Genomic DNA, 25,784 nt, shown 5'->3' with positions numbered 1-25,784 from the left:
CTGAATTAACTTAGCTTTTTTCCGAAAAATGGCATTACAAATTCAATACAGCACCAATTTTGAAACCTCTGACAGCGGTACGTAATAATAATCTTGATTCGTTGATCTCTGAGCATTGATAGATTTACAAGATTTTGCCAAAATTCCCTCAATATTGAATTCAAGGCATCAAATAGCTTTGTCAATAAATTCTTGAACGAATGTGTTTCTTACGAGATCCGGCGTACGAAGTTCTGAAAGATAATCATGCCACAATAACTCTTTGTATACCTGATATTTTCCTAATTGTTCTTTCTTTTCCTCCTCCGTAGATTTCGGCTCATAACTCTTCAACGCCTGTTCCGCATCCTTCAAGAACTCCATCAGCCTCTCCATAGAGATTTCGTAGTCATTCCATTGCTTCAATCTATTCTCCAACGCACTCTTAACGTCTACTAAAGTACCATGAAATTTGTCTTCATCAGCCTTAAGGTTTGCCACGTCCCTCTGCATCGCCTCTTGAGCCCGAGCAGGTAGCATGGATATATTATTTTTGGTATAGTTTTCCAGTTCCTTAAGTTTGATTCCCACTTCCGGAAGATTGTCTTCCAACTCATTTACTTTAGAAAATCTCTCTGCAATCATCGGCTTATTTCCGCTGTAATCCACATAGCAATTTAACGTGTCCCAAAGCTGCTTTTGATTATCTTGTTGGATCTTCAAAAGGTCGTAGAATTGCTGGTACGATTCTAGACAGCTTTCCAGTTGCTTGATGTTGTTTTGGACGGTTGAGAGGAGGTTGTCGTAGCGCTGATTTATGGATTCGATGTTTTTCTCTATGTCGGTTATGTGGTCTTTGTTGTTGGTTAGTTTGATCAGTGAAGATGCTCTCTCAGTAATGCCTTAAAATTGATTTTTTGACAATTATCTGCAGAAAAGCTATGACTTACCATCTACGACTCTCTTGTAAGGAACTATTTCCTGTAACGAAGTTTTCTGCTTAAGCAGCTTTCCTCTAACATCTTGAATGGAAGTCCAAGAAGAGATATCCAGTTTTACTTGTTTTTCCATCGTCTCCAACCAAGCCAAGGTTTGCTGAAGCATGTCCTGGTAGCTCGACAATTGTAAGGTTTGCGCCTCTTGGTGCTTTTGCTGGACTATTATTCCTATAAAAAAAATAAATAAATGTGTAAAAAATAATAATCGCATTCATACCATCAGAGAGTTTCTCCCATCTCTCCCTAACATCCTTCAACTCATTTCTAATAATTTCCCTTCCAGGCATCGCAGTATCGGGCAATATCCTCTCTGCAAGCAATGACAAGGAACCAATCTTTGGTTCTCCTTGCTCTTTCTCAGACCTCAAGATCTGCATCCTTTGTGCTACAGCCTGAGGGTTATCCGCTAATTCTCCTCTTTGCAGCGTTGCAAGTTGATCCTCCAAAGGCTGTAACCACCTTAAGGTATCTTCGAACTTTTGCTGGTACTTTTTATGGTCATCCACAATGCTTCCCCATCTATCTATGGCGTCTTTAGACAGTCCCAACAAGTTCTGATACCTAATTCAAATATTTTAATGTATTGGGTAATATTAAATTAATATTAATCACTTGCTAACCTGACACTAAATTGAGTTACAACCGGCTTAATCTTTTGAACACCACTTGATCGTAACAGGGCATGAGCCCTATCAATAAATTGATCGACTTCTTTCTCTTTGACCTCGATTTCCTGGCGTTTCTGTTGATACTGTGCAAGTTGCTCAACTTTCTCTGATAGAGAAGCCTGTAATGGTTGATTTCTGAAAGCTGCCTCATTCTTTTGCAGCCACTGGTTGAGCTCCTCCAAAGTTTTCTCGTAGTCATCCCACTTTGTTACTGAGCTTTGTTGTTTGTCGAGCAAAGAATCTGTAATAATTGGACATGGTGAGGATGGAATACAAAATATCAGCCACAAGCGAAAAGTTTGTACGCGATTTATACGGATTTGTACGGATTCATGTATCTCAGAATGTCTTTAACCATGAGTATTAAGGATTTTTGTTGTTCTTCAACGAGATTTGAATCAAACATACATAACGATATTACAGTTTTTTACTCACCAATATCTGACAAATGCTGCAGCAGCTGCCCTTGCAGCTCAGCCAGTTCAGCCCTTATTATATCAACCCCTTTAGGAGCAGTGCTCTTTCCCACCACAACACAGCCGCTTTTCAGTCCCTCCAACGCTCCTAATCCCTCATCCTCACTCTGCGATTTCAAAGCCTTTAAATTTTCAATCCTTTTGGCAATTTCTACCTTGTCCCCAGCCTCATTATCGTACTGACTCAATTTCAGATTCTGCTGCGTCAACCAATCTCTGAAGGCATCCACTTCTTTGTTATAATCTTGATGCTTCTCAACGCAATCTTCAAGCCCTTGCAGCAACTCCTCAGACTTGGCTACAATGCTCGAGAAAAGCAGCTTTATTGATTGTAGATAGGCATTCAGAGACTGATCTTGAGTCTGATCTACCAGATGCTGCGCACGATCACAAACAGTCTCCACGAGCTGCTGATGAGACATGATTTCCTGGTGCATGATTTTGTGATTCTGGAGTTGGGCCCGTTTTTCTTGCAATGTGGATTTCAGTTCAGTGTGCTGTTTCATGCCCTTTTCCACATCCTTAAGCCATTTCGTTAGTTGCTCCTGAGTAGCAGCAAAGTCTGAGAACTGCAGAATGCACTGATCCAGTTTATTGGTGGCTACTTGCAAGTCATCTCCTAAACAATCCCAGATTGTCCTGATATTTCTGAGTTGCTGGCGAATTATTTCCCGCCCATCTGGAGATGTGTGAACATAAAGTTTCTCTCCTTTTTCGATGAGATTCTCGAACTCAACACTACGCCTGTTTTTCTCATCTATGAGATTTCGGACTTCATTCTGACGCTGCTGCAACACATTCAAGTCTCCGACAATGTGGCATAAATCCTGAAGCTGTTCTGCTTTATCAGAAATCCATTGCAAAAATTCCGCATATTCCTTGTTAAACTCTGAGTGATCTTTGACAAATCCTTCATAACGCAAAATGTTTTCTTTAATTGCGTTCTTTAGACTCTGGTAGCGAGTGTTGAGTTGCGATATCTTAGCGTCAGTTTTTAGGTTCTTGATGGCATCAGTAAAATTTGCAAACTCAGGCTCTTTAGATATAATTTCTTTCTCTAAAGCTCTCAATTTGTCCAAATGAGCTTTTTTGGCTTCTTCTGTGTTTTTTAGACTCTGATCTTTTACTTGATTTTCCTTGGACTTCAACCAACTATCCAAAGTATCAACCATTCTTCCAACTTCAGCAAATTGGCTCGAAATAATATTAAGTTTTTCCTTAGCATCAGTGCAGAGCTCCAAGAACAAATTCCAGGATTTCAATTGGTCTTGGAAGCTGTTGATCAGGGGAGGATGCCCTTCAGGTGCAGTCTGGACCAACACACTTTGGAGCTGAGCTCTGCAAGCTTCAATGATCTTATCCCCTTCGTCTTTTTGGGCCAACAGATTCTCCACAATAGTCAGCTTGCTTTCGGTGGGCTCACTAGAGGACTCATCAACTAAAAGAGCAGCCTCAGCTGTGAGGGCACTAAGCCAATCATGGCACTTCTCAATAGCTTGATTGTAGGACTCGTGGTTACTAACGTAATCCTCAGAAAGCTCAATTCTTTTACTCACATCTGTGGCGAGTTGGTTCACAACCTGAACGTTTTGCTTCAGTTTGTTTTCTGAATCTCCATCAGAAATATTTAGTAATTTTTCTTGGAGTTGTTGCAGTATGTTTTTATGCAAGTTTATGTCTTGACCAATGGTTTTGTAGTTGTAGAGGGTTTGTTTCTTTTCTGAAAGAGTTGCGTCGAGTTTGGGTTGGTCAGCGAGCTTCAAATTAATTTCATTCAGCCATAAATTGACTTGCTGCAAACTATCGTCAAATGAATGCCGTTGAGTCAGTGAGTTCTCAACGTTCTTGTAAATTTGATTGACCTGACCAATCAGGTCCTCAGACCTGGACCTTAAAGTTCTCAGTTCAGTTCTAATCGCATCTCGATTCTCTGGGGTAATCCCACTGAATAAGGCTTCACCACTGCTAACAGCTTTGCCCAAAAGCATTTGTCCTTTTTCCTTTTCTGAATTGAACTTCTTCAGCTCCTCTAAAATAGCTTGGTTAGGCCTCTGAGATGTTTTAGAGAAGCGTTTCACCTTCTCCCCAACATCATCCAACCAACCCTCCAAGTCTTTAACGCTGTTCCTATAGATCTGTTGGTATGCGTCCAACTCATCCAACTTGTTCAAATACGTTTGTAAAAACTTGTTCAAAGATTGGTATCTGCTGTTCAAATGTTGGACATATTGTGGAACCCTAGTGTCAGGGATGTTTTTAATAAGCTCATCGCTGATTGTACTCAGACGATTCATTTCCGGCTGGAAGTTCTGCACTTGTGTTAAAACTCGCTTAATATCCTCTCGTTTTTCAGCCAAACTGTCCAAATCCATCTGCACAGAACTCTCAGATTTCACCTTATTCTCAACATCTTTAAGCCAGTTATTGATCTTATCAGCCAAATCTTCGTATTGTCCTTGAATGTCTATATTCTTAGTAAGTGCCTCTTTGGCCTTATCAAACTCCTGCTTCAAATTGTTCAGCTCCAACAGGAGATAGTCCTTTTCTGCTGTTAAGAGCTTTAGAGATTCCGGAGACTCTACTTGCCCTAGCATTCGCAAGGAGTTCTCTAGCTCTACCATACGATTTTGACAATCATCTAAGGCAGTATCTATGGCATTGAGAGAGCCAAGTTTGACTTGGAGGTTGTATTTATCGCTTGTAGTGTCAGGTAAGCACCATTGAATTTTTTCTCTTTGAGTTGTGATAATTCTCTGCAGAGCTGCGTACTTGTCATTATGGAACTTCTTCAAGAAAGCTGATAATGCATTATCAACTTTATTGGCGTGAGACACAATGCCTTTGTAGCGCTTCTTCAGAGCTTCTTGTTCTTTTATTGTGGAGCTTTCTCCAAAGTTCGAATAGGTTTCAGTCATGCGCCTAATATTCTCATCTATGATACCTAAATTAGGTTGCTGATTCTCCAAGTCTTTTTCCAAAACTTTGATATTTACTAGCCTTTCCAAGATCTTCACATTATCACCAGAAAAGTCTTCACATTTAATAACCTCCTCTCTCAGAGAGGAGAGGGTGGTACCAACAGTCTTAATGTCATCTCTAATCGCTTTCTCCTGCTTTTCAAATGCTGTGCTGGCCTGTTCTAAGGTACTGGCATTCTCTGCTACAGTTGTAAATTGCTCTTCCAAAACTTTGATGAGAGTTTGAAGAGTGGGTACCTCTTTTCCATCACTAAACTTCACCAACTGCTCATATTTATGAGGGATGCTCTGGAATAATCTTTGGTGAGCTGGAAGTTCTTCTTTGTATTTTGCCAGTCTTGCTGCAGCCACTTCAGTCTCATTTGGCTTCTGTGCCGCTGATACAATAGCGTTATTCTGAGCACTCAACCACTGGAGCAAGGTGGTCTTGGTTTCATCAATATGTCTCCAAATGGTGGACTGAGACTCTGTTGAATTAACAGTTTTGACAATCTTCTCGTATATCCTGGACCAGACGTCATTAACAATCTGCAAATCCCTCTTCACCTCAGATTCAATTCCAGGAATTTTCTCGGTCTTTCTTATTATCGTTTGGCCCTTGCTGTCCACGCGATCCAGAAGAGTTTTAGTCTTCTTTATGGCATCCTGAGCTTTTTTGGCTTTATCTGCATTAACGGTTGCTTGAATTAAATCCTGCGGGACTTCCAAGCTCTCGACTGACTTATCAATTTTCCCAATTTCTGTAACAATTTGGTCTTTGGATTCCTGAAATTCATTCCAGGCTTGTATGATATCCGACAAATGCAATCTTTCCTCTTTTATATCCTCGTTCACTTTGTTCCACTTGCCTTCAATATCAGACACAGCATTTTGAATTGGACCTACTTGCTGAGCATCTTCCTTCATGAGCTGCAAAGCATCGCGTCTCAATTCCTCTTTAGTTACAGATTTGGCTTGTTGGGTCTGAAGAAGATTATTTAGCTTTTCTACAGCATGAGGCAAATCGCTGGAATGCTTCACAGTGCTTTTAATGGCTTCAAGCTGAGTTTTAGTGTTGCTGATCTCAGATAATAATTTTTCCTGCAGCTTTGTAAAGTCGTTCCAGTGAGATTTGACTTTCTGCTTTTCCTCTAAGTTATCGGAGAGCTTTGACTTCAAATTAATGGCTTCAATCTCAACTTCCCTAACAATGTGTTCTGCAGTGGTCGGCAGTCCTGTCTGCTTATCCAGAATGATCACAGAGTGAGTTGCGTCGATTTTAGGGGCCTCTTGTTTCCAACTGATGATTTTCTCCACTATTGTATTTGACTCTTTGATCATGTCTTTCAGTTTCTCGGGAGTGCAATTTTCATTCTCCACCTGATACTTCAAATGTTTCAACTGATTGACAGTATCAGTGTGCCAATTCAGCAACTCACTCCATTTCTGAAGAGAAGACATTTTGCTTTGAAGATTATGTTCCACTTCCTGATTCACCAGCACTAAGTGAGTATACTCAGCGTTCAAAGGCTCGTTTTCCTGTTTTGTGGTCTTCAGTGTCATGTCCTTCACATCATTATAAATTTTCTGCAATAAAGGTTGCTTCTCTGCATGTTCCTGCAGCAATGAATGTACATTCTCAATAGCGGATTCGATCTTATCAGAAGGAACCTCGTCAAGATGCGCTGTATTGGCATTCAAAGAATCCAGCCAGTTGCTGAAGTCAGCAACTTGAGCTTGAAAATCGTGTCTAGCCAAAATGGCGTCAGAGAGTTGGTTGATCTTGCCTCGTACACCTTGAGCAAGGTCTGTAACTTTGGTTTTCAAGGTTTGTATTTGATCTTTGACTATAGAGGCTCCTTCAGGGGCTATTTGGTAGGCGGTATTATCTGCGCTTTGAGTTAAAGCTATCAGCTTACCTTGCTGCTCTGATATTTCATTGTTGAATTGTTTGAGCCGTATTAGTTCTTTTTCTAATTTATCTACGTCGGTTACAGGTTTCTCACTCAACACTTTCTCGTTGGTTGACACCCAATTCTCCAAGTGCTGAATATTTTTGTCCAGCTCAACCCAACTTGAGACCAATTTCTCCAATTTATGGCTCCACTGAGTGGTAGTTTCTTGAACGTTGAACAGTCGAGTTCTCACTGAATCTACTTCATCAGGAGAATCCAGTTTGGCGGCTAATGACTCGATTTCTTTTAATTGCTGCAGCTGCTTTTGGCACTCTTGGGTGAAATGTTTCGTCTCTAATTGGAGCTTTATAGCCTCTTCTAAAGTAGCTGGCTTAGGGAGTCCTGATTGCACCTTCAGCTCTACTTTTTGCACTGCTGGAGTGATTTTCTCTAAACTTGATTTGTAGGTCTTCCAATTTTCTAAATCTTGTGAGACCAAAGCTGCCTGGCTTTGAACTGAGGACTTAAGCTCAGTTACTCTATCCTGCAAGGATACTATGTCGTATGTCAATGTTTGTGCGTCTGCAGATTCTTTTTGGAATGTTTTCGAGGCCTCTTGTCTCAATTGATTCAACATAGTTTCCTTTTTGGCAATCTCGGATTGTAATAGCTGAGTTTTCTCTACTCTTTCTTCTGGGGCGATGTTTGAATCGCGTACAGAAGATAAGAGCTGCGGGGCTTCTTGTGAGGACCATTCTTTAAGCTGCCCTAACTGAGATTGGAAGCTACTCCACTGAGATTTATAATGCTGCAAAAGGGCTATTTGCTCTTGAATATTTGTTGTAGTGGTCTCCAAGCGTTTTTCTACCTCAAATACATCCTTTTCCAGTTGGGCCTTTTGAGGAGCTGTGATATCTTGAGACAATTTTGAGGTCAGTTCCCTTAAAGGTGCTATTTCATTCCGAACCTCTTCCAGATGCTTAACATGTTGCTGCTTAGATATTAAATCTGTAGGAGTGCTATCAATGCTCAATTGTTTTGGAACTATTAGATCTTTTTCAACTCTTTCTAGTATATTATTAATATCTCTTCTATGTTCCTGATAAGTTCTATAAGTTTGCTGGGTAGTGACTAATTGCTGTAGTCTTGAGACGCTTTCACTGTAAGTCTGAGTCCAGCCAGACTCAAGAGTCTTAACTTCATCAGCGACGAAACTAGGCGCATGCGCGTCTCTAGTCAGCTCTTTTCCTCTTTGAAGCATGGTCATAACCAGCGGTCTTTGTTCATCCAAATGTGACACAGTCATCTCTTGATGGCGGACACTTTCATCGATTTTCTCCAGGACTTGAGGCTGGTGGGACGTCTGTTCACGAACTTGTTTAAGAAGTTCGCAAATTTGTCTGACTTCCCGGCGATACGTGTAACACTTGGACATGGTTTCGGTCTTGGTCATGGTAATTTCAAGGGAAGGAATAAGATTTTTGTATCTGAGGATGAGGTTTTCCAGGGTCTTTTGTTCGGCAAGGGCTTCGTGCTCAGGGCAGTGAGATGCTAGGTAATCTAGTGTTTGAACCAGCCATTTCATATCGTCGCGTTTTTTATCTGCGTCCTGGCATATGGACTGAAAATTAAGAAGGAACGTAAAAGCGAGGTATTGAGATCTCGAAAGAAGTCGGGTAGGGTGTTTAGGAAAGAAATTACTGAATATATACTTATACTTACCCTAAAAGCTGCAATTTCCCTTTCAAATTCTTCAGAAGTATTAACGTCAGTCAAAATGTTCTTTAAGGCACTATCCACTCCATCCATCCAACGGACCATGTCATTGAACTTCGCCCTGTACTGATCCCACTTCTGCGGAATCCTTTCCAACTGCTGTTGCACATTATCGATCTTCACATTCACATTGGTCCATTGGTGCTCAGCTTTCTCCACAGCCTCCTTCAGGGTCTTGTCCTCAGGACAATTCTGAGAGTAAACCTCAGCTAAATGCTGTAAATTCGCTAAGCTGTGCTTAGTTTCCCTTAACGGACCTTGAGGTCCGAAAAACTCCTTGTGTCTGGCAATTACAGACTCTACGTTCTCGCTTTTGTTGATGGCTAAATGCTCGCTTTGAATTTCCTTTTCCAACTCTTTCACATAGTAATTGAACGTGTTCTCATCCAGCCTGAATTCCAACCTCATGAGGTGCAAGGGGGCGAAAGAGAGGACTTCTCTCCACTTGTTTTGGAGGTGGTGAACCGATGAGAGAATAGGTGCATGTTGTTCTTTTGGAAGGCAGTTGCATAACTCCTGCGCACTCTGTACTAGGTCGTGAATCCATCTTTCATTGACCGATTCGAAGAAGTTCTTGTGTTCTTCAACGGTGCTTTTATTATCGATGTGCTTCTCAGCAATCAGCTTTTCAGCACTGTTCAGCCAGTTAGAAATAACTCGTTCGCTCTCAGAGAAGTTATGCCAGCACCTGATAGCTTCCTGCAATCTTTGCTCCCACAGCTGAGCGTTCTGAGTCACATAAGTAAATCTCTCGTTGATTTGATCCAAGTCATCAACCATTTTAATTATATCTGGGTTGTTAGCGTTGTCTATCAGCTTTACTATGTTGGTTAGCATCTTATTTTTGCTCTCCAACATTGATTTATAGTATAAAGTTCTCGTAAAGAAGTTCTTGATTTTATCTAGTTGATCCTTGAGCTGCTCCTTGTCGGCTTCTAAGGTTAGGGCTGTAAGCAATACTTCAGCGTTATCCAACCAAGAGTTGATCTCCTTCTTGCCGCTTTCCAGAGATTCTTGCTGGATGAGCAGCTGGTTGAATAAGTTTATCTGAGCAGGAATCAACGCCCTGACCTTCACTAAAGCCTCCTTCTCTTGCTTTAAAATATTCATCATTTTATCCACCTCATCTCTAGATAAGTCCTGGATGAGAGTCTGGAAGGCTTTGCTGATGTTCTTGAACAAATTTTCAATTTCCTCGACTTCGGATTGTAGTTTTATCAAGTTGTCCCTGTGCAGTTTGATCCGGTCCATGGAACCTAGGCAAGGGGTATTCAACACGTCCTCAGCCTTCCTCAACCAATTGGAAAGGACCTCCACGCCTGCCCTGAAGTCTTTGCGATTGCGCAGTATATCCCCTGCGTGGCTGTATTTGTTAACGTAAGGATAGATTTTATCCCATCTGTCCGTCATGTTCTGATAAGCATCTCTAAGCTCTAATGAGATGCCGTCCTCTACTGTGGCCATAAGAAAGCTAACAGTGTCCCCTAAGAGTTGGTATTTGTCTCTGAAATATTTATTTTTTGTTTAAAATACATGGTAAAAATTGATGATATTAATGTACCGATATACTGTGATGTCTTGGAAGAACTCCATTTTTTCCTCTTCATCCAGGTTGATGGCTTTTTCCGCTTGATTCAGCCAGTCGCTAAATTCAGGAGCTAGGGAGTCCCAGCGTTTCCAGTACGCTACTACTTCTTCAAGCATGCTTTGGACACATCTCAATTCCATGGATACGTTCTTCCATCTCTCAGCGGTATCTCTCATAAAACTGTCAATTTCCATTGATTCTTTCTTATCTGTAAATTAAAAAAAAAACTTGAATAAGCTGTATGTGAGCGCTGAGATGATTGGGTCTGATGGTAAATAATGAAAGTTTATGGAATACAAAAAGGTAGGAACTCAGAGATGACTTACCAATATTTCCGTCACGTTTGTATTCATCTATAACAGCCTGCATATCACGGAAAGCTTTGTTGAACTCCTGGAAAATGTGGTTTTTGGATACGAAATTGCGGTATTGGTCAAGCAGCTGGACGACTTTATCGACACGTCCATATTTGGCAGTCCATGCTCGGAGTTTGGTTTCGGTAAGTTGCAAAAATGCAATAAGGCAACACTAAAAAAAGAACAAAATTTCTGACTATCAGTACTTTTTAGTGATTTTTATCGTCAAATATCGAACTGCCCTAGGTTCTTATACCGTATCAATGATCTTTTTCCACTTACTTTATGTTCAAGGAACTTAAGTCTCACTCGTCTTTGGGCAGCTTTAGGTCCAACATCGTTCAGTCTTTCAGCCATATTACTTAACTGATCAGAAGGCACTTGATTAGCTAAAGGACTCTGATAGGCCTGCGCGAACTTCTGCTGAATAGCAGGCAAGTCCAAGAAGAACGCCTTGTGTTCTTCCAATTTTCTGCTAATAATCGTCGCTGTTTCTTCGTTCATCACAGCAGGAATATCATCGCAATACAGAAGCTTTTCAGCCCTTGCTAGCCATTCTCCCACTACCCTGAAGTCTCCAGGTAAAGTGGAGTCCAACAGCCACAGCCAGTAGAGCAACTGCTGCCGCAGCTTGTCCCACAGTTTCGTTATATCGAACCAAGACTCTTTAGCTATGGAAATTGGGCTTTGAGACTCTATCAGGTGTTTTAGTTTGTTGTAGAGTCGAGATTTGTCGTCCACCTCCGCCTTGAAAGCTGCGTACTCAGGATAGTTTCCAGGAAGGGAGTTGGTTTGCTGCAAGTGGTCTAAGTACTGAGTCTTCTTGATTAACCAGGAAAGAAGGTCGCTGTATTGCTCCTGGATGGCTACAATGGCATCTGGACCTGTAGCTTTAGGTTCAGGATATCTGTAACAACAAAATGACTTATTGTGAATACTCAGAAAGAGGAAGATAAGGATACCTGTGCAAAAATTGTGCAACATAAGTCATAATGGATTTTTCGTCGGGTTTGGGGACATCCACGTCCACAGGATCCAGTATTTTCGGTATACCCAATTCGGATTCAGCAACATCGAAAGCGGTCTCTAATCTGGCTCGATTGGACGCCTTCTTTAGTTCAGCAATGTTAACGAGATTCTTCTTTATGGCGTCGATAATGGCAAGGAAAGCGATGCCGTCTCTCCAACTGGCACCGAAATCCTTGACTTCAATTCCTTCAATATCAGAAATTTTCATTATTTGTTTAACGTTGAAGTGCTTCAACTTACCTGCGTCATCAGGCAAAGCGTTAGCCACCCAATTAAGTAGCGTTTTTCTGGCACCTTGCTTCCATTTATCTCTGGACGAGGTAGTACCAGCGCTCTCCAAACTGCTGCTACTGCCCCAATGGGCCAGATATTCTAGGTTTCTGGTGTTTTCTTCAATCTAAGAAAACGTTTGAACAGATTGTTAGGGATAGGTTGCGCGTGGTCAAATTTTAAGGATTAAAATCGAAATTTAGTTAATGGAAAAAGAAACCCAACCATATAATGTCATGAAGACTGCTGGATAAGAAAAATTGTATCGAGTTAATTTTAGAACAGAATTTGAAGCTCCAAAAGCATAAAACAGTTCACTGAATTTGGAAATTGACATCGAGCATTTTGGGAAAGACATTAGGATGGTTAATTTGAGCAATTTTCTAATGCAAATTAATTTTTCCTCCTGCAGTTTCCGAGATATTCGCACTCAAGACATAAAATGCGCCAAAAGTAGGTCAAAAAGCCCACCCTGTTTTGTTTTGTTTGAAAAATCACGAAAATAAGTATCAAAGTGACGTGTATCTAAAGAACTGAAAGATATTATGATTCGGTTTTGTAGTAATTATTCCACCTCCAGCTAAGATATCGAACATATCACATCTCTCGAAATGGAGCGTTCATCTCCATATTACTATGGAAGATACTCATGTGCATTTAGAAAATTGCTGAAATGCTCAATATTCAGCGTCTTCATAATGAGCCGACTTGAAATCATTTCATATCACCTTTGAACTGCTTCAGAATTTTGAAGATTCAAATTTAAAGCTAAAATTGATTTGGCTCGCGTCATGTAACCAGTAGTTTATGTAATTTTTTAGGAGGTAAATACTAAAGTACAGCTTTAGAATTCCAAAAAGCTGGTGTACCTAGTTCTACTTACCAGGATATAAGCCCATTCTTTACGAAGCTTATAAAAAATTCCATTGGTTAATAATAGTGCAATGCAAATACAGAAAAACTACCATAGATTAGCACTAACAGTATAAGTGGTTATTTTAGTACGTGGAGGAAGCTATTTTTCGATGTTTTCACAAACATTAAAAATATTATATTACTTTTAGTTAAGCTCGAGGGAAGAACATCATAAAAGTTTATTTTTGTCATTTTACGCGAATTATAAAGATACATTTTTATTTTCCGTAAAAACCCGATCTTTATCGGTCTGAAAGATAACCTCGAGCTCGTTAGAGGCACTAATCTACGTTAACCGGCATTCCGTCAATTTACTCTAGGAGGCAACATAGCTATAAGAAGATGTGTCTCCTGGACACGACATTTCAGTATTATTACCTGGAAATACAATATGATGGTCCATATAAGCCCCAGAACAACCGGTGGTCTCCCATCCACCACATCGCTGGCATTAATATTGACTAACTTAATTCGTTTACTTTGTAGGAAGCGAAGAGCTGTGTTGGCATTGCTGAGAAAGTGAGGTCTACGGAGGACTCGGCCCCTCTCCACGGGCTAAGTAAGATCAAATTTTTCGTGTAAGATTAAAAAAGTAAAACACCATCAGATACCCACCAGTCTCTCTCCTGATAACACTTCAAGCAGAGCAAGCAACCTGGTTCCATCTTTCAAGTCTTCTATTAAATCTTCTACCTTTAATGGAGGGACTCTCTAGAAATGGAAAAAGATGAAGAGCTTTAAAGTAATGACAGACGCAATTTGAATCCTTTCTATACAAAAACTTCAAATGACCTTATTAAAGAATAAAAAATAGGGTAAGAGTCGCAAAACGTATTTCTCAGGCAGTTAAAACTCGAATCATTCATCATGAAATTTGGCACGGGACCACTTTCCCTTCACTTTAAGTATCGCCGCCATAGTACGAGGTATATCTAGAAATGTATCTTGATGATGTAACAATTGCTGCTTAATTCGAAACTCTCGACAGCCGAGGCAATTAATGAATGAAGCCCCTTGATGGGATCTAGACACGGAGATTTCGGTACCAATCGGCAGCTGAAACTAAGCCCGTCATCAAACCCCCTTGACATCCGGATGTCGTGACTGCCTAGAGCATGCTGAATCGATACACATTAGTTTTCCAAATGTCATAAGTCATGACGCGGTTTGGGTTCATGATTTCCACCCTAAGAAGATGAAGGAAAATAACGTCAAGAATTGTTGTTTTAAGGTCCGGTTTTTTGAACTCCTGGCAACTTTGTCAGCTAAATAATTTCCATGGATCTTGAGAAATTGACAAATTCTCTGCTCTAATTTCGTCGCTTCTATGGAAGTTATCTTGCTGGCAAAAGATAGTCCCAGAAGTACCCGATCTAACAATTATAAAAAAAAAATTGGAAAATATTACGTTCTTTAGCTTCTATACCCTGTTTATAGTAAAAAGCTTCAAATGATTCAAAATAGGCATCAACCTCGGACTCCACCTCTTCATTATTGGCAAATTTCTTTCCACTAAACCATTTTTTCAAGTTTGGAAATAAAAATAATCTGAAGGGGCTAAATCTGGCGAATAGGGTGGGTGAGGAAAAACTTCGAAATTAAGTTGATTGATTCCAGCCATCGCAATGACGGAAGTGTTGATTAGTACGTTGTCTTGATGAAACAAAACTTTCTTTTTCGTCAAATGCGGTAGTTTCTTCCTAATTACTTCGCTCAAATGCTGCAATAAATGTGTATAATATTTTCCGTTTGTTATTTTTCCTTTAGGGAGATATTCGATAGAAATTATCCCACGTGCATCCCAAAAACTGACGCCGCCACCTTTCCTGCAGATGGAACGGTTTTCGCCTTTTTGGAGCCGACTCTCTCCCTTGAGTCTATTGTTTTGACTGTTCTTTCGTCTCGGATGCGAAATGATGGGCCCATGTTTCATCCACAGTTATGAATCGACGCAAAAACTCGGCTTTATTGCTGCAAAACTTTGCCAAATATTCTCTTGCAACATCCTTACGGCGTTGTTTTTGTTCAATTGCGAGTAATCGCGGCACCCATCTTGCCCACACCTTTCTCATATCCAATTGTTCGGTCAAAATTCTGTCTAAAGTACTTTTTGAAGTGCCTATCGTGTCTGCTAACTCGCGCAATTTTAGTTGACAGTCTTCCAATACAATTTTGTACATTTTCACCACAATTTCTGAAGTGGTCACCTTATTGGATCGACCACTGCAAAGTTTGTCTTGACCGCATTTAAACTTTGTCACCCAATATTTTACAATTGTTAACGAAAGACCAGATTTTCCTAGAGTAGATTCTAACTATGTTTTGATGTTGGGTGGATTAAGATTTTTTTGAAAAAAAAAATAGATGTTAGATCGAATACTTTTGGGATTGTCTTAGTACTATGACTGACTTGACCCTTAAGAAAGCGTTGTCTAAGGTACTCTATCTAGGGCAAAAGTATCGTTTCCAATCCCCACGAACTGGTTGTTGCTTCTCCAAAATAAAATGAAAAACAAAATCAGTTATATTAGATTTTCTTTCAAGGAATTGATTTAAAGGGTCAATTGTCCATGTATTAGGTTTTCTATTTCAGGAAAAACTACTGTTTTAAATCCCTGGGCTTGATAGTGGTGGATCAAAAAAAAACAGTCGAAAAGTGACAGATAAAATAATGAATTTTCGGAAAATTCTCTTCGAGTCTGTTTTTGAGATAGTTGTGATGAAACAAAATGCAGTTTTCACTTACCTTAAGCAGATAGGAATTTATCCAGTTAACAAAGGTCTTCTTCTGTACTCGTTCCTGTTCATCTGTAATAAGAAAACAACTCTTAAATAAGAAAAACATGTTAGACTTGAAGAGAAAACTTAAATCAAATTCATAGATCTGAAATATTTCAAGCAATTTTATGGTCATTCGTAAATCCCCACCTATAAGGGATAAGGAAATTGCTCTCACCATGGCATTAATTACTTTGCGATTATTTGAATTATTAAGGGCACAGTCTTAGCTGAGAGCCGTATCTAGAAGAATTGCACTTAGAACTTAACGTAAGTATCCCTTAAATCAATCGATGCTTCAGGAAATCGGGGAAGTTCAAGATAAAGAAAAGACTGATGATTCTGATAAGTAGCCAAAGCCACAATGTCGTTTTCTTCTATTTCCTCAGATTTTCTCTTCCCATCCACATGTCTTAATACTGATTATCTTTGAAAAACTCTATTCAGCTCGGTCTACTATTTATTATTGTCGGTTTCGGATTTCGGTTTTAGCGATTTCCGATAATTTAGGTGTAACTCGGTACACAAAAAACAAGCGATATATTTAAAAAAATGATCTCACGATTCCTTCATACGGGAACATTTCATTTCACAAAACGACATTCTGCATAAATTTATGCTGATTATCTTGAATACCTTGAATTTAACGTTCTCGATTCCAAACCTGTAATTTTGTTCTTTATCTGTTAATCACCATAATGAAACAGCAGCGAAAGGCATAAAAAATCGTTGGGTTCCCTCTAAATTAGCCCTATAAGTAGTGGACCATGGGTTCTTCAAAAAACATGTTTAAATACTGAAGTTTAGCTTTATTCTCAAAAAGGAGAATATAGACACAGAGGCTCATGGAGATACAAAACCCATAACTTAACCAGTGGAGTTGGCTAAAAGTGAATAATATATATAATAATAAAAGAAATGAACGTAGCGCTAACTAAACATCAATGCAGATCTCCAAAAATAAATTTCAACTTTCTTAGTAATTCTTACAACCTTTGTAATTAATCCCTTTAATTCCATTAATCCCAATGAAATCCCTAGGGAACAATCCTAGTACGCTAAATTTTCCAGGACTTCTCCTTACTATTCCTAGCTCATCTGACTAGGGAATCATGGTGCAGGCACCCAATACATTAGTTTAGAATAATAGAAAGCGCACATGGCAATAGGGCCTAGATGAAAATCTGAATTAGAAGTTTCTCATTCGATAAGCAAAAACAATCTTGATAATGTGATAGCGTGGCAATTTTCCGTCCTTCCCATGTGATATTAAATTTCTCCAAAAATAAAACTACTTGTAATAGAAATAAATCAATGTTCTATAGGTTTACATCCATTAATATACAGGGTGTTCCTAATTATCTTGTACATAGGGAAGGGGGTAGTCCTTTTAGTTAAGAAATAAGCTAATGAATTACCCCCTTGTGTATGTACGTAATATTTAGGAACACCCTGTATATTGCAGGGTCTAGAGTTCCTCTAATTCGACTAACAGCCCTAACCTGAACTAACATCTTTTTTTAGAGGATTAGGAAATTTACTATACCGACATGGGCTTGGGTCAAAGATAATTTCGTTGCCCACCGAGTATCGGAAGGACCATGGTGAGGGCGATCCCGTACACCGAAATACTCTTGAACATAAGCTAACCTGAACTAACCAGAATTCTTATAATCACTTTCCACTACTATCCACATTCAAATTCGAATCTTTCTTTGATGCCACGACAAATTAAAACTTGGCATCCTCTCTATTCAACAGAACCATCGATAATATTTCTTGTTCGTATTGTTTTATGTCTATGCGTAGGCACGCTACAGTTATTATTTCAAGTTGCATGCCCAGAAGTTATAAATAATCTCATTTAAAATATCTTCCTTATAGCGAGCCCATAAAACTTTCGAAAACATCTCGTATCGATATAGCAAAAGTTCTGGTTAAGTGTGCCAAAACTACCAGATGTCGAAGATAGGTCTGGAACCATGAAAAGGAGGCGAATTTGAGCTAATTCGGCCAAATCCGTCGAACTGAGCTTCGTAAAAGTTCAAACACGGAAAATTTTATTTAAACGAATCAGAAGGGTCAAAAGCCATCCAGGATGATTTCAAGCAGACAGGAGGCCACGCGAACGATCATCCAGAAGTAGCAAACACGATGGACGTGACTGATAGACAAGAGGCAGTGGACCAAGCGATTGATTCCTGACCTAGACCTATGGACGTCGTGCAAACGTAGGCGCCGGAACTTCTATTTAACTCAGGCGTTCAGCGAACCCGGTAGCTTCAAGAGCTACATCCACAGAACAGGAAAAAGGAGTCCGGATTGCGAAAACTGCTCCAACATCCCTCATCGAGCAGAATAAAGCGGGGCCACTGTAACAATGCCATTTTTGCGATGGTTAAGGAAAAGGAGCGCATGGAGCGCGCCTTTCAAGAGACGAAACAATAACCCTGGGCCTCGAGGGACAATAACCATGGGCCTAAAAGAAATTGGCGGCCGAATCCCCAAGCTTCTCAACACGACATTTTATCCCCCAGGGATATTTCCGGATAGACGTAGATTACAGGAAAAGGAAACCCAAGGTTTTCAATCCCAGTGAATTTCACATTACCCGGTTGCCAGAACACCAGGCCGAGTGTCTTTAGAAGATTTTCCTCGATGCCAAGAAAAAAGATCATTTCAGGAAATTCTCACATTTTCAACCAGCAGCAATCGAACATAGATCCCACATTGCCACACCAAATGTCAATCATTTTAGGAGCAATTTTGTTCACATGATTTTGCTTCTTTCCCTGCTACGACAACTTTAATTATCATGCGATTTTCTAATTATTCCTGCGATATCAATTGCAGAAAGCAGTTGTGTGACAGTTTGCACGTACTAAATACGTAGTAATAGACGGGAATTAATACGTCTTCCTCGAGCAAGCAAGAGGGACGAACTCAACAATACCATGAGATAATTTAATTTAGGAAAATTGGCTTCGCCCAATATAGAACTTTGTACGGAGCGTCCCAATGAAAAGAGGCCACGCCGGATATTTCTTATACTGTCGTGTTTGGGGAAATGTTCCAAAACACGTTGATTGATTTTTCTTGGGAGACATGTTTTGCCGTACACATGACGCCTGAACGAGCGACCCCCTGGGGGGGGGGGGGGGTCGTTACGACTTCTCAAATTTGAATAGAGAAGAGGGTTCGTGTGACACCTAGATTTAAAAGTCTTAGAATCCTCTTTACAACAGGCTGTGATAGAAGTAATTTTGGCGAATAATTTTTGGAAAAATTTCAATTTTATTTATCAATTCTCTACTTATCTCTTCTGGACTTTATGAATTTCAATAAAAAAGTTTCACACAACACAAATTTTTCCAAAAACGATTCGTCAAAATAACTTTTATCGTAGCCTATGTATCATAGGCAAGATCTTTCATAGGCGTCATACGACCTATTCTTCCCTACTCAAATCTGAGGGATTGTGACGCCCCTCTTAGGGGGTTGCTCATTCAGGCATCAAGTGTACGTCAAAACATGTTTCCCAAGAAAAATCAATCGACGTGTTTCGGGAAATTTTTCCAAACACGATAGTATAAGAAATATCCTTTTCATTGGGACACCCTGTACGGTACTACTACTGCCGTCATTTAGGCAGACAGTTAGATCACAGAGCGAGTGCACTAGAAAGAGTAGTCGGGGCTATCACCCATAAAATTGGTGCTACGTATCTTACCTCTAATATTATCGATATGTTCCTCGTACTGCGATTTACTCCTCACATACTCCAACTTACTGGAACCACTATGAAAACTTTGAGTCCTGTACTCGGAATACCACTCCGAGCTCGAGTTGGTCACTTTACTACTACTGCTATTGCTATCGCCCTCATCTCTCTGTCGCGAGGGGGGTCTCTCTAAGCTCTCCTCAGAGGGAAACCTCCCGGTTAGTGAGGACTGACTTGAGGTTTTTGAGGTTGTGGCTAGGTTCCCATTGGACTGGGTGAGGTAGTCTGAGTCGTCTATTCGTTCTTCCGAAGGAGTTCTACTACTGCTGGTTTTTTTTAAGGACTGCGTGCTCAAAGAGGAACTAATATGGCGCACTTTTTTGGAAACGGTCACTTTTTCGATTTTCACCGTCCTGACACCTGAAGCCAGATTTCCCTCTTTGGTGGTAGTCGTGAAGGATTCCTAAAATTATTTCAATGGCCGAGAGAGTTCGCTAATGCAATGAGACTGATTGGATTAAGAATTCTTCCTGTTTTATGCGAGTTTTTAAACCCACTCAAACTCAAAAGACGATTTTAATTGTCTTTCAGACTAGACGGCGCGCTATGCGAGGAGTTTCCGCATAATTGGATAACTTCCCAGGAAACTATGCGCAACTTGATCATGCAGAGAGAGAAGTATGGATTTAAATGGCTGAATGACTTCGGCAAATTTTATTGCAATTACAAACATAAATCAGATAGAATATTTGCCAAAGCATTTCAAGCCAATTGTCGCACTATTTGCGGTGGATGACAATGTGGCGTCTACACATGACCGGCATGTCACAGTTAAAATTAACTTTAATCAACCTTGAATGAGGAGCATAAATATTTGATCAGGTGAACTCAGGTGCGGTTTCAGTTTCAACCTTCATCAAGGTTCAAGAAAATTCATTTTCCATTCGAACTGTATCATCAAATACTTGCGTCCACAATCGTCACGATTCAAATGCGAGCGCTGTTAAAGATAATGTGAGTAGCGCTGAATTTAGACTATTCTAGATCACCTTGGACTATTTAGAAATGATAATGATATTTCTGAAAACTATAAAATATGGTGACCTAACCGCGATTTTAAACTTATATACATACAATGACCAAAATGGATTTGTTTTTAATGGTCGGTTGCGAAAATATGAGTGCCCGACCATAATCTGTTTGTCCCAGTAGTCGTTCAAGATAGTTCTGTAAGAGTTAAAAATAACAGTGAGCCCACAATATCTCATTTGATCATTTCAAATAAGATACTAGATGTTTGTTTACTCATTAATTAAAATAAGTAGAGTAGAAAATAAGAGAAAAAGAGTATGATTAGGAATTAACTAAAGAGAAAATAAGGCTCTGTTACTCAGAGCGACGCCCAAATACAGGAAAACATGTCTATTAAAATTAGAGGCTCCTGGATGCTGGACGCCTTTCCAGAACCTGCGTCGCTGGACCTGAACTTACAACATTTTTAATCGAATTATTGAATGTATCGAAAATGATCCATATGTCGACTTAAATCCAATTAAAATTCAAATACCATAACATGGAGAGCGAACCAGCATCGCTCTGCCTACATAAGCCTAATCGATAAAAAAATGGCAAAGGAAGGTGCAAAGAGATCATCGTTATAGCCATTTTAGAATTATTCATTGAAGAGAGAAAATACAATAAACCACAATGCGCAAACGTATAAATACGTCCACAACGCTCTAATTAACCCTCCACTATAATTTATTAGTTTCTATTACAGTTTCTGAGATATCCGTACTTTCTCTTGGAAAAAATAAATTATGGCCTGAAAATTCCGTGAAATCCCAAATAATAGTAAATAGCCGCAACACTGCTCTTTTAATCCAATAGCCGAGTTAGAGCAATATAAGCAACTCACCATACGCATCGCCCATTGATTAATGCGCTATTGCCAGATTGTCTCAGAGCTTATTTCTTACTGTTAACTGGACGTATTTCCAGTTATTAGGTCCTATAAAGTTAAACAGGGCTCTTAAGAAGAAATTCGATATTGAGCCTGAAAAGCTTCCAAATTACTGAAAATCGAAAACTGGCACAAACGTGAGCTGTATCTCAAAAACTGAAAGATGTATTTTAGCACAGTTTGTGCAAGTTTATAGAATTGACCTAGTGACGATTAATTTGAGATGCGTTTTGGTGATGATGACAGTTTTTACAAAGAAAAAAATATAAAGCTTCAAAAAAATTGTCAAAATACGGATACTCAACGCATCGATAATGCGGATAATTTAAGAATTAATTTAAGGCCCTTCAAGAAAATTACACCCAAAAAAAGTTGATAAAATTTTCCTCTTTGAGATTCCTTTTGAGACGGGTTCTGTTTATAACCAAATTTACCAAACTCGCATATTTCAGGGGCATAAACGAACATTTCAGGGGCATAAACGAAACTTGGGCAACAAAGCTGCGTAAAAGACAGGAATGTCCCAAAGAATTTCGATTCGTCTGAAAGATTGTTAGAAGAAGCCTTCAAAAGTTATTTCAAACTCTTTATTGCTTTTCTTTAAAGGTCACTTCTGAGATCATTTTCCATATATAATTGAATTGTATAACTTTGAAAAGGGTTTTAAAACTGTCCGTGAACTCATCATTTCGCAAGTGTGCGTATATGTATAAACGTTGAGACTCGCCTTGTATAGAAAGGAACTTTTAGTGTCCTCTGTGCTATCTTGTGTTACTGCATTGAAAGAAAGATTTAGGGTTCCAGATTTTCAAGTTTCCAAAGTCTTTTTTAGTTTCAGTTTTTAGTTTTTCTAATATATGAATGAAGTGAGATTAAGAACGAGACTGTTACAGATGAAAGAAAATTATAATGTGAATAACAACGGAAGCAACTAAAAATTCTTTGATACATGGAAGAAAAGAGAGAAGACATTCAACAGAAAATAATTTAGACGAATAAATAACGAGAAGAGAGAAAAACATTAAATGTGCCGAAGCACAAAAGTTATTTTTTATTGTTTAAAATGATCGATACGTTCAGAATTAGAGAAGTTCGAATACATCGAACCCAGTACAGCGTGACTCAAATTCTTGATCTATATATTGGGATTTTGGAAACCGTAAAAGATACAAAGATGGGCAATGTTTAGGCGAATGTTACAAGAAACTCATATCCGGTTTAGAAACTGTTTTAGCAGCAAACCGGAAAATGGGAAAATGAGAAAAACAGACTTTTAAACTTTTTCCTCAATAGTTTTAAGGTCAACACGAATTTACGACTAAAACAGGTTTACTGTGGAAAATCTTATGACAAATCTGCTCAATAAACACAGTTTGAACGTAAACTTTTGTTAAGTTTATTAATTCAGTTACCTGTAAATTAAGTCCAATATAGTTTTTAAAGAAAAGCATTATATTGGACAATTTGTGCGTAAAATACACTGATATAACAAGAAATAATTTATCACCATTTATTTCCGAGTTATGTATGGTAACTTCGCATATTTTTACCGAGACTCGTTCTTCTATTGTCAAAAGAACTTCAGGAAAATGCTTTAACAATGTACTTTTTGTTGCAATTTTCACGTTTTTACAGTGTAAAATGAAGTTTTTTTACTAATAAAGTGTTTTTCCTTTTTCGAAAATGCAAAAAAATAAAATAGCGTCCATAAAAATTTCCGAAGTTTCCATACGTAACTGGGACTTTTCGGGAAATACTTAAGCTATTTGCAAACCATCAGATATGGGTAAAATTGAAATAGAACTTTCATTTTAACAATAAAAGAAATTGTCAATTAACAATATGTAATTCTCTAAAATTTCGCCCATTCAACCGCCTAAGTAGTCCTCAATTTGGACCACGCTTTATATGCCTACACAAAATCTCTGTATTCTTATCTTTCTTCATGTTTAACGTTTTTCCATTATAGAGAAAAATTTAAGAAAACATATTCAGTTAGTGGCCGTAATGGCGCCATCGAAATCCACTTATTCCCAGAATCAAAACCTACTTTCGCTTTCTCATGTCTTTATTCTCATTCATATTAAACCGACAACCTTGAAAGTGGTTCGAAACACATTTTTAGCCGTCTGAGTGTGTTAATATATTACATGTTATATTTGTGTGTGTTGCAATACCCATTACATAGTAGTTTCTAGGTCATTAGATGATACTTACGAAATTTTGTTTTCGGCCACATATTGACAATAATTTAACAGATACTAACATTTTAACAAAAATAAAACAGGTTGCAGTGAGATATCTCGGTACCTCTATCCTGTCTGCGCTCTTACGCGCAGGTACCTACAGTATGCTTGATATGTAAAAGCGCACGTAACCTATGCCGAAAAGGATTAAAATTAGCACAAAACGTCGTTAAAATTCAACGTTGTCGTTAACTACTTATATACCATGAAGATAATGATTTGATGTCATAATTTGTTTTGCTGTTACAACAATCTTTTCCCAGGGAAACTATTGAGAATTGTTGATTGGCTTTAACAGGCGGCTTCCATAGTGACGCCAGTCGGCTTTTAATTTCAACTTAAATCGCTAGAAATATAAAATATATTAGATTGTTTTTTTTGGGCGAAGCAATAACAAGACGAAACTATATAGAACAAGAGCATAAGTCACGCTCATGAATTCATTTTAGAACCGTTTAGATCCTAAGAGCGCATTGTTAAACATCTTTTAAAACCAGTTTCCGGGGAATCAAGCCAAAGCTATCAATTTGGTACATGAAGAAATGCGATTTCTCTCTTTGAACATGTAAAACTCTGTCACATGAGAAATTTTCTATACATCCCCGGTCCCCCCGATCGAACCTGAACGGCTGGCATCCCCCGGTCTGAACTGGAGGGACGGGGCGCGTTTCTATGTATGTGCTTTATCTGCACATATAGGTAAAAGGACTCTTAACTGTTAGGTCAAAATGAAAAAAACATGCAATTACTGTGTTTGATAACGGCATTCTACAACTATGTATGAAGTCCTGCTAAATCCATTTTTCCAATGAGTTTCTAACACTTCTCTATTCTATTGTATATCGATATCTCAAAAAAAGTAGCAGCTGTGGACACATCATCACCACCCCTACTATTTTTTTTTTAATTAGAAATTATTTTCTTTTCATCTTTTTACTAATATTGTACTTTCTACCACAAGTCCAAGTCAAAACACGCAATCCAAGAACACCACGAATAATAAAATAGCATTATTATTACACAGAAACAATATCGTAAGATAACACTATCTTTATAGATTTCAGGATTATGTGCATTTAGCGGCTTCAAAAAGTAACGGCAGCGCATGTTAAAATAAGATAGAAACTAAGGACAAAAATATAACGCAATTAAGTAGGCAGAGAGATTAAAATCAACAAGAAAGCCACTACCAAGATTAATAAAGATGTGCTAAAGTTGTTTCTTTGTAGAAGTAAAATTATAGCAATTTTAGCCAAGAGGAAGGTTCTTAAAACGAGACATTAATCTGGATATCTGGGAGTTCCCACGCTAGAGGTGAATTTTTATATTTAACAGCAACAGCAAGGAAGAAGAGATGTTTATGGCAAATGGTGACCATAAATAAGAATTTCTGGAAATTCCCGCCATTAAAAGAAAAAACCACAGTGGTTTTCTGAATTCAAAAAAGGGCTCATTTGACTGATATTTGGGAATAAATACATTGTCTTTACGGCACTTATTTTAGAGCAACAGCGACCCTTTATGGAGGCAAATTTGTTCGATATAAACTGTATCAGTAAACAAGAACTATTTTAAAATTTTTGTCATCTAAATGAAGACTAAGAGAAAAGGAAAATGAGAGAAAGTATTGAGTGTTGAATATGAGAAGTTTCTAAAAATTTTACAGTGTTAGTCTGAAGCAAAACAGATTAATAGAAACCATCAGATCTCGCTCTGCATTTAATTAAATGTGACAACTTTTTAATTGGTAGATAAGAGATAAAAGCTTAACAAGAAATTGAGGCAATTATTATTGATTAAGCACACACATAATAAATGATAATACGAAAGTTACTTTTATTGTTATTATTCGGACTACTTGCAAGACACATTTCAATGATGTAATAGAGGAGTCTACATTTTTAGAATTTGTAAAAAAATTATCCTTTCAGAGCTAAATAAGAATTTTACTCAATTACACGATAATTTCTTAGCGGACAGATCGTTTGCACCATTTCTAACAAACAACAAATTGGTTATAACCGGTTCTACCTGGTCAAAGTTTAGGATTAAGGAACCATGTTTGGTACACCAAACAAAATAAACATGCAACAATCAGCAACAAAGAATTTGTCATTGAATAAACACATGGACGTATTCAAGGTTGTCCCATTTCCCTGGATAGACTTT

The 25,784-nt window shown here is 38.6% G+C and overlaps 1 protein-coding gene across 5 annotated transcripts in view; it reads right to left on the bottom strand.

Moving 5' to 3' along the window:
* Msp300 (Muscle-specific protein 300 kDa) overlaps window positions 1-25,784 on the bottom strand; it is a 116,559-nt gene that overhangs the window by 70,311 nt on the left and 20,464 nt on the right. For 3 of the 5 annotated variants that reach the window (XM_066396856.1, XM_066396857.1, XM_066396850.1), the window contains 14 exons: window positions 15,654-15,715; window positions 13,523-13,618; window positions 13,286-13,462; window positions 11,963-12,119; window positions 11,656-11,908; window positions 10,976-11,600; window positions 10,664-10,865; window positions 10,311-10,545; window positions 8,696-10,253; window positions 2,081-8,594; window positions 1,598-1,886; window positions 1,195-1,538; window positions 930-1,145; window positions 271-881 (listed from right to left, as the gene is read on the bottom strand). In XM_066396856.1, the coding sequence (XP_066252953.1) occupies window positions 271-881; window positions 930-1,145; window positions 1,195-1,538; window positions 1,598-1,886; window positions 2,081-8,594; window positions 8,696-10,253; window positions 10,311-10,545; window positions 10,664-10,865; window positions 10,976-11,600; window positions 11,656-11,908; window positions 11,963-12,119; window positions 13,286-13,462; window positions 13,523-13,618; window positions 15,654-15,715 (11,339 nt within the window). Of the gene's footprint in view, window positions 1-270; window positions 882-929; window positions 1,146-1,194; window positions 1,539-1,597; window positions 1,887-2,080; window positions 8,595-8,695; window positions 10,254-10,310; window positions 10,546-10,663; window positions 10,866-10,975; window positions 11,601-11,655; window positions 11,909-11,962; window positions 12,120-12,875; window positions 12,903-13,285; window positions 13,463-13,522; window positions 13,619-15,653; window positions 15,716-25,784 lie in introns of those variants that run through there. The other 2 variants (XM_066396852.1, XM_066396854.1) reach the window with 2 other exon arrangements.

Source organism: Euwallacea similis, chromosome 14 (genome assembly GCF_039881205.1).
Source record: "Euwallacea similis isolate ESF13 chromosome 14, ESF131.1, whole genome shotgun sequence".
In the NCBI taxonomy this organism is placed as follows: domain Eukaryota; kingdom Metazoa; phylum Arthropoda; class Insecta; order Coleoptera; family Curculionidae; genus Euwallacea; species Euwallacea similis.
This window is presented reverse-complemented; position numbering and strand designations above follow the sequence as displayed.